Below are 9,004 nucleotides of genomic sequence, written 5' to 3' on the forward strand. Positions count from 1 at the left end.
CTTTGGCACCACAGCGCCACTTACAGGCCTGGCATACATTTTGCAGCGTTTTCATGCATTTGTGTGGACGATCCCATTATTTTACATCTCCATCTTTACGACAAACGTTCTGGAAAATATTAGCGTTTCGTGTTCGTTTTGACTTCGTGTGGACGGGGCCTAAATAAAATAGTTACCACCCCTACAGGGGAGGGCAATAAACATTTTAATCAGAAACATAAATTCCCAGCCGGCTGGGAATAGAAAAGAACACAAAATCACAACAGCAACAGAAATAGGACAGTGTTAGTGATCCTCATTTCTTTCCTGACACAAGCGGCTAAAAGCCTTCAACTTATGAGCATACACCACTCGCGTCGAAGGGGCCCTGGCATTAGTCATTGTGTGTCCGATTTCCCCGCCATCCTCTGAGAAGAAAAACGCCGGGCCCTGTAGTGGCCAAACTAAGAGTTGGACGAGACTTGGATTGGGATACAGGATCTGACCCCCAGCTGTGACAGAAGGTCCATCCTGTGGGAAAGAGGCATTGGAGAGCTGCAACAGAGCCTGTGCAGCAGTGGAAACCAAGTCCTCCCTGGCCACTGGGGGGGCACCAGAAGGAGCTGATGCCCCTCCTGAAGCACCCTCAGGAGTGTTGGGCCTATCAGGGGAAGCGGTGGGAATGCATAGAGCAGTGCCCGGGGCCAGTCGTGCAACAGCACGTCCTGACCTAGGGGACTGGCACTGTTTGCCAGGGAGAACCAAAGACGGCAATGTGTCGTCTCTTGGGATGCAAATAGATTCATGGCTGCTTTTCCGAACCTCTTCTAAATAGCCCCCACTACCTCTGGGTGGAGCCTCCACTTCCCCGGTGGTGGACGCTCCTGAGATAGGATGTCGGCCGGAACATTCTGCACCACTGGAATGTGGGCCGCTCTCAGGCTGGCAAAAACAGGGGCAGCCTAGGTCAAAAGCTTCTGGGTCAGCTTAGGTATTGTCGCCGACAGTGTTTCCCCCTGATGGTTGATGTGAAAAACCGCCGACGTGTTGTCTGAGAGAGGCCTCTCAGAACTCTGAATTGAAAATGCTTGCCCTGAATTTCAAAGCGGAGGAACTGCCATCGGTGCAATCGGGACATGAAAATATGCGTCCCTCTAGTCGACCAAGGTAAACCAGTCACCTATGGAGATTGCCTGAAGCACATCTGTGATGCTCAACAAGTGAATGTGGATGGATTTCAGGAAAAAATTCAGACCTCTCAGGTCCAAAATTGGGCGGAGTCCCCCAGTCTTTTTCGGGACAAAAAAATACTTTGAGTAAAAGCCCCCTGGATCCCGCAGGGGTACAAGCGCAGCGGAGCCAAACAACTCTCCAGGAACCACTGAAAGGTCCATCAGGGTCCTTCTACACACCTCTAATAGAGGAGACTGAGCCAGCCAAACCTGACGACGAGACTGAACAAGGGTAGACCAGACACGTCCAATTTCTTTCGGCAGAAGAGCAAATGCATGGAGAGATGCATCCATCAGTCCTTGAGTAGGGGCATCGACCGTGACACCCTCCAAAGAAGCTGAGACCCAGCAATAAATGTGCCAGGGAGTTACTAAGTTGCCCCAAATGAGACCGAGAGTCATAGGCTCTACAGAGCAGATCAACAGTGACACGACACTGAGGACAAGGACACCCGGCATTAGCTCTCAAAGCCTCATCTGGTGCCACAATGAGGAAAGCAACAGAAGGCATATGGCCCAAGCCAAAATTTGGCGCATCTTGCATGGCAGCCAGTGCCCTGCCACCAGAGGTAGGCCTCGAAAAGGCCTTAGTGTCCACCCAACAGGCGTGGACCTCCTTCACATACTTTGCAGATGGGGGAACCATAAAGGACGACTTAGCAGTAGGATGCAGAAAGAAAGCACTGGAAGCCACAGGTTGGTCCTGTGGAGCAGTGTTAATTTTGTCAGCTTTTTTAAATTTAGTCTTAGTCATATAGTCTTTGCCTTTCCGATTTAGTCTTAGTCTTGGTCTAAATGACGAAAATAAATTTTAGTCTTTTAGTCAATTTTTTTGTCATTTTAGTCCACACTGTAAATAATAGAACTTCTCCACACACTGCTTTTTTTACATATATATCACACTGTACAGAATAAAACCTCACCACACACTGCTTCTTTTTCTCTATTTTATTCATATAACACTGCAGAATAGAACGTCATACACTGATTCTCTTTTTAACATATATCACACTGCACACATTGAACCTTCTGTCGGCTTGTTTCATCATATCCACAAAGTCTTCATCCTCAATGGTCCTTGCAGGCAGGCCAGAACGCCCAATCCACTTTGCCATTGAGTTCTCCAGGGCTTTCTGCTCTTTGGCGTCAGGTTTGAACGGTGGGGGGGGGGGGCTCCCAACATCTCTGCAACAGACTTCCTTTCCTTCCACAACCTCTGATCTGGCTGTGGTGTCACTGTGTCAGGAATCTAGTTGGGAGGAAGAAATTTAAACGATTAATATCCAGAGTATCAGTAGAACATCTTTCTTCTCCACATGCATGCGCGCCCACGCACACACATATACATTCACATGCATGCACCCGTGCGTGCACTAACACACTCCTTCCAACTAATACAGGTCCACCCGTTCATTACCTTCTTCCATATGCCAGCTGTTGGCTCCTCCGATTACGCTTCTCTGCCATGTTGAGGCCGCAGACTCTTTGGTGGCGTCCTTCCTCCAGTGTTTTCCTTCGAGTTGTAAACGAAATGGCTCCATACATCCAGGCGTTGTTTAACAAACCGGGAAAAAGGGGCGTTGACGAAATATTTTCGTCATCGTCATCGCCTTGCAAATCTCCCCGATGCTGGGCAGTGACAGACCGGGTTCTGTGCTGGAGGTGAGGGAGGATGAGGAACAGTCCTTCTAGGACTTAATAAAAACAGCTTTTATTAAAGCCACCTAAAGACCCCTGCAGAGCATTCCTTATTTCTACCTTTTTTAACATTATTTTCTTTTCATTCCATTTGAAGGGAAAAAGCTTCCCCTCCATTCAAGCCCTGATTGGCTGCCGTGTCCCGATTTCATAGAAAAGTTCAGCTGGTTTCATCTTCAGCGATCACCGCTCCTCTCTCTCCATGTGGTGCTGCTGGTTGACACCTCAGCTCTAACTAGTAGCAGCAGGTGAGGGAGGGGCAGTGAACGCTCTCACCATGTGGAGTTCACCGCTGGACGCTTCACCATGCAGTTTGCATTGAGACCTCAATCAATCAATTAGAACCTGACCTCAAAGGTCGGGTTCTAATTGATTGCTATGCAGCCAATTGGTCCTGCAGAAAGCCTTGGTTTCTAACTCAGTCGCTGTGCAAAGCTTGTTCCAGTGAAACACAAAGCTTTAGTGGGTATGAATACTTTTAAACAGTTTTATGAGGGCGATTCCCAGTTTTGCTCAGCTTGAAATAATCATCTTGATGCTTTTACATCAGATGTTTGAAATGCAGAAATAAAAAGCAGGAAGTGTGTTTGTGGTCACAGACGTTTATTCTGTCAGGCTAATGTGTCCCCGAGGTGGAGACTGTCTGAGATATACAACAGAAAAGAAAACATATAAGGTGCTGCAAAAACCCACAGCAGGCCACCCAATACTGGGACCATTAAGCTCCCATTATGCTGCTGTTGTCATGGTAACGGAGTGAGCGACAGATAGAGAATAACATTCAGAGAGCTGATGCAATATTTCTATATAAACAACATTCAACATTTCAAACGAACCATGGAGAGTCTGGTTCACTAAGCTGATCTTTGAGGAGGTGATGATGTCACACATGGCGGCGCTCGTTAGGAGCGTAATTAAAGATGGAGTCAGTCTGTTTGACTGGAAAACTGCAGCAGGATGTTCAACAGACTCAGCGACCTGCATCCATCAGTTCGAAGGATCCAACATGTTTCCGTCGCCTCCTGGATGAAGTTTTACATCCACTCGGTCTAGTTTAGGTAAATAAATGATGTTTAATGTTTTAATATTTAGCTGTTGGGTGAAAAATGAAGCTACAATAACTGATGTAGTTCTGGTCCAACAGGATGTGCCTCAGTGCTCAGGTTTGTTGCCTCGTGGTGACACATTGTTGTGCACAGTCTCACTGGCTGCTTCCAGTATTTAGAGGCTAATGAAATCAATTCCCAGATTTTTCTTTATTCTTTGCCTGCGTTGTTACCTGGGAAGAGCCTGTTTAACAGATCAAGTCGTTTGGTTTCCTTTAGAAGAGGTTTGCTTAATGTGTTTCCGGGGCAACAAGCCGTCAGGCTGGTTTTCATTCCAGCTGAGCTACAGACAGAGAAACTTCTGAGCTTCATCGACACAAACGGAAACTTTCCCTTCGAAATAATCACCTGTGATGTCATAAAGTAAAACATCAAAGTGGAGCAGAAGCCTAAATGTTGATCCCAAAACGCTGCTTCCAGTTTAGAGAGACCGACTAACAACAAACGTTACTGTGTTTCAATCTTCTCCTCTGGGAGTGCAGCTAAGTTCAAAGGTCAATAAAATGTTTTCCTGCTTCTGAAACAAACCATGAAAATAAACCAGATGAACGTCAAAAGCTGTTTATAAACTGATGCCAGTCTGAGCTAAGAGGCCCACGAGGAAAATGGCAGAAAGAAAGTCACATTTTCTAAAAATTAAATCTTCTCTGACCGAAAACTTAAATAACATTAATCATTAAGAAGGCTGTAACAATCTGGACCAGCCACCAGGGGGCGATGGGAGCGGCCGCTACACACTCATTATCCCCTCTCAGAAGCTTTTTTGTTCATTAGGTTCTAGTTCTGGCTTCAGGAAGTCAGAGCAGCTTTGATGAAATTCAACTTTTGTCTCCAAACAGATTAAATGATTGAATGAGAATATTTTGAATCAGTCGCCTGGTTTAGATCTGCTGCTGCGTCGCCTACTTTATGGATCATGGTTCCATGTTTCATTCTGATCTCCATTTCTCTCCTGCATTCAAACCCTATTTATTTGGTGTTATTGGGACAATTTGGAGGTGGGTGTCTGTTATTTTGACCCTGATGGACTCAGCGATTAAAAAATAAAACTTGCTGGTAAAGAGTCACAAATAAAACAAAAAATCAGCATAAATAAAAACAGGGAAAGTCAGTATTTCCTTTAAAAATATACAAATAAATACTTATTTTGGTTTCCTTTCAAACTGCATCACCAAACTGTAAAAAGTATTAACTGTGTCTGCGTTTTCAGAAATCACTAATCCTGCTAGAGAGCATCAAAGTCCCCCTTGCCGCCGGGTGCATTGGTACGATCTGGTTCCAGCGATGCCGTCTCTGGGTCCTCTTCTGCACGCTCTGACTGTAGGAGCAGTTTACAATAAATATATACACAATTTCTGCAGCAGAAAGGAGCAAATGTGAGGCCGATGGAGAAGGGTCCTGGTTTATGTGCCACTCTTCTGCTCCCATTCCTGGACAACAAAAAGCACAAATCTGATTGGTTAATTTCATGCATAACTCTGAATGACTAAGTTTAAAATATATTATATTAATCTGCGCCTGATCTGATGCAAAGATAAATGTTTCCCATGAATTTAGGACAGAAGTCACTTCCTGTTTCTATGAACAAACTCTGCCTACTTGTAATACCCTGAGATCTCAGGTAGGCGGAGCTACAAATGCAGCCTGTTCCTAGTTTTCAGCTTCTTCCTAAAGTAAAGTTAAAGCAAAGCCTCCAGTGTGCTTTACTGGGATTGAACTGGCCAGACCATCACAGGACAGAAAACAAACATGGCCGCTCAGGACGCTTTGTTGCTACGTTCAGATCGCACGCTGCTAAAGCAGCAGAAGCAGCTGGTTCCCATGCAAATTAAATAGCTGACGCACATCAAGGTGCATCAAAAAGTCCTGCAGTGTCTAGAGCAGCAGGAGCAGCAGGAGCAGCAGGAGCAGCAGGAGCAGCGCAACGTCAGCTTCTGATCATCTGACGCTCTGCTCAAGCAGCAGCTGCTGGAGTTGGAAACATTTAACTTTAGCTGCTGGACGCGCCTCATCAACCAATGAGAGCAGCTGATCTGGGAGCTGGCAGGGAGTCAGACGCAGCACTGCTGATGCAGAGCGCTATGATCACTCCTCTGAAACAGTTTATTAACGCCTAAATTAACTTCAAATGTAGAAACCTGCCGGCAGAATATGTTGGCTTTTATTATCCTGCTGCCTGCAGTTTGTAGCACAGACCTGAAAAACGCTAACATCTACTTCCAGCCGCCACCAACAGGAGGGGAAAACCCTGGAGAGGCGAGCGGGCCTGAGGCAGCTGCTGCTGGGGATTCCCAGTGACAGCGCAGCGCCGGTATGTGGGGGTCTGAGCGGCTCCCACAGAGAAATAATCTTTGAAGGCAGGATGGTAATCTGGATGAACTGACTGCACAGACCATGTTTTCAGGAGGACTTTCTCACTTCAACATAGATTCTAACTACTTTCTACCCGCTGATCACAGCTAATATAGCAAAGCTGCTCTCTGGCATCGAACACAGGAGCAGCAGAAGCATCTGGAAGAACTTTACTGGACGCGCTTGAGGAGCCTCATTTTGATATGTTCCATATCTGCTTTACTGTTCATGTGTCTGACTTCCTGTCAGGCTCATCTGTTTATTACAAATGTTGTTAATTTGCTCCATCTTGAAAAATATAAACAGGAGGGCTGTGAATCCGACCGCAGAGCCAATGGGATCTGGAAAGATTTCTGTTGGCTGAAACGGTCCAGAACTAAACAGAATCACCTGAAGGCCAAAATCGACCTACGGATAGAAATATGTCAGTCTGATGATGGTTGCTGAGGTTTGCATGTTTCTGTCCTACTCTGCTTCTGTGGTTTCTTCTCAGAGTGTCTAAAAACTGTGACCTGATTCAGCTGCAGAGGCAAGAAACGCCGCAGCTATCAGGTCCAGTCAGCCAAGGTCGGTGACTTGATTTTATTTTGAAATTCAACGGGACAATCTTCAGTTTGGGCAGAAGCTCGATTCTGCCCAAAGTTCTTCTTTTAATTTCACAGCTTTTGTCCAAGCGGCCTGAACGCGGCGCACCGTGGCGGACGCTGGCGTTCACACTGATTTGGATCAATTGGGCTCAGGTTAAACTCAGGTTAAACTCAGCTGGGTCCCAAACAGCGGCTGCTGTGACCAATCAGCCTGCAGCGTGAACTCTGACCTTTGCCTTCCTGAGGACGTGTCCTCTGACCGTCGAGGGCTTCTGGTTGCTCTGCTGCCGGCGCAGCAGTGATGCGCTGTTGACCGGCAGTGTGCAGGATTCCGTGTCGCTAGTGTCGCAGCTGGAGAAGGGGGAGGACTCCTGTGTTCGCCGCATCACGGCTGGAGACTGCGGCAACATGGAGGGACAATATTACATCGAGGCGTGAAGGAAGCAGAGGATGGGAAAGAAGGAGAGTTCTGACCTGTGGGCCGAAGGCGGCGGCTTTGGGTTCGATGGTCAGGCCCAGGGTCACACCCCCGCTCAGCGCTTTCTTTAGACTCTCCTTGACCTCGGTCAGCTCCAGCTCCAGGTTAACCCTCTCCTCCTCCTTCAGTTTGCACTGGTCCTCCACCTTCTTCAAGCGCTCCACCAGCGCCGCCTGCGAACGCTTGCCTGATGGGTTCAGGAACATCAGTTGAACAAAGTCACTGAGATCAGACTTTCCTTCCTTGCAGCGTTCTGACCTGCAGCAGCCTCCACAGCAGCGCGCAGGTCTGTCCTCTCCTTCTTCAGCTGGGTCAGATGGTTCCTAATCTCCTGCTTCCTCTTCATCAGCTCTTCCTCTTTGGCCTGCAGCCGCTTGGCGTCGGCCTCAACGCGGTTCTTGCCATACTTGCACTGTTCTGCATCTGCAGGACAAAGAGGAGCTATGATGTCATCAGAGCAGAGCCAACCCTGAGTCTCTGAAACCGGAGCTGTGGGAACTGTTCTCTCTGAAGGCAAACTGGATCTACTGGAGACGTCGCTACTTACTGGAGCTGTTACGTTTCACAGATGCCGTCTCGTTGGTCCCAGTAGCGCCACTCTTCTTGGTCTGACTCTTTGGGTCCACTTTCTGCTTGGAGGCAGCGCCGTTGCTGCTCGCCGCTTTCTTCCCTCTGAACTACGAAAACAGGAGGAGGGACATGTTCAGACAGAAGCTCCGCCGTCATGTTAAGACTGGAAACCATCCTTCAGAAACAGAGTTTAGTGGGGGTAGCGTCATGCTGAGGGACAGATTTTTGGTGCAGGGCTAGATGACAAAGATGTTGTTTAACTTAATAAAGCTGATCTTTAGTCCTAAAGAAACCATAATATGGGATAGCGCTAAAATACTCCAGCTGGCTAACTTAATTAGCTACTAGGTAGGATGACTAGAAGTCTCTAATGACTGAAAACAGTATTTTCTGCTCATACATTGTCCTATTTTATCACTTTAATTTGCTGTAGGCTTAAAGATGGAGACCTTAAAGATCCCATGATGTTAGCTCCACAGATTCTTCAATCTACTCGTTCTACATCTATGTTTATCTCCTACCATCTCTGGAAAACAGATCTAACGGGGTCACATCCAGTTGTGTCCAAAATTGATCTTTGCAGGGAAAGGGTAAACCATACTAACTAACCCATACTGTATTAACTAACCCACACTATCCTGACTAACCATCCCAAACTACCCCATGCTAACTAATCTGTACTGTACTAAGTAACCTACATTGTCCTGACTAACAATACCAACTAAACCATACTAACTAACCCGTACCATACTAACCATACCAACTAACCTGAACTAACTAACCTGTATGGTACTAACCCCTACTGTCCTGACTAACCATACATACTAACCTGTATTAACTAACCAGTACTGTACTAACCATCCCATAATGTCCTGACTATCCATAATAAATCACCCATAATAAGTAATCAGTGCTTTACTAATTATCCCTTAATATCCATAACTGTATCAACCAACCCATACTTTACAAACCTACTAACCAATTCTCCAATCACTGCGATGT

At 46.6% G+C, this 9,004-nt stretch overlaps 1 protein-coding gene across 2 annotated transcripts in view; it reads right to left on the minus strand.

The window, feature by feature from the left end:
* Positions 1-3,478: 3,478 nt before the first annotated feature.
* Positions 3,479-9,004, minus strand: part of afap1 (actin filament associated protein 1) — a 70,515-nt gene continuing 64,989 nt past the window's right edge. For both annotated transcript variants that reach the window (XM_015400701.1, XM_015400700.1), the window contains exons 13-17: positions 7,980-8,109; positions 7,691-7,855; positions 7,429-7,619; positions 7,185-7,352; positions 3,479-5,445 (exon numbers count right to left, since the gene is read on the minus strand). In XM_015400701.1, the coding sequence (XP_015256187.1) occupies positions 5,419-5,445; positions 7,185-7,352; positions 7,429-7,619; positions 7,691-7,855; positions 7,980-8,109 (681 nt within the window). In that variant the 3' untranslated portion in view covers positions 3,479-5,418. The remainder of the gene's footprint in view (positions 5,446-7,184; positions 7,353-7,428; positions 7,620-7,690; positions 7,856-7,979; positions 8,110-9,004) is intronic.

Source organism: Cyprinodon variegatus, unplaced genomic scaffold (assembly GCF_000732505.1).
Source record: "Cyprinodon variegatus isolate N-32 unplaced genomic scaffold, C_variegatus-1.0 Scaffold1134, whole genome shotgun sequence".
NCBI lineage: Eukaryota > Metazoa > Chordata > Actinopteri > Cyprinodontiformes > Cyprinodontidae > Cyprinodon > Cyprinodon variegatus.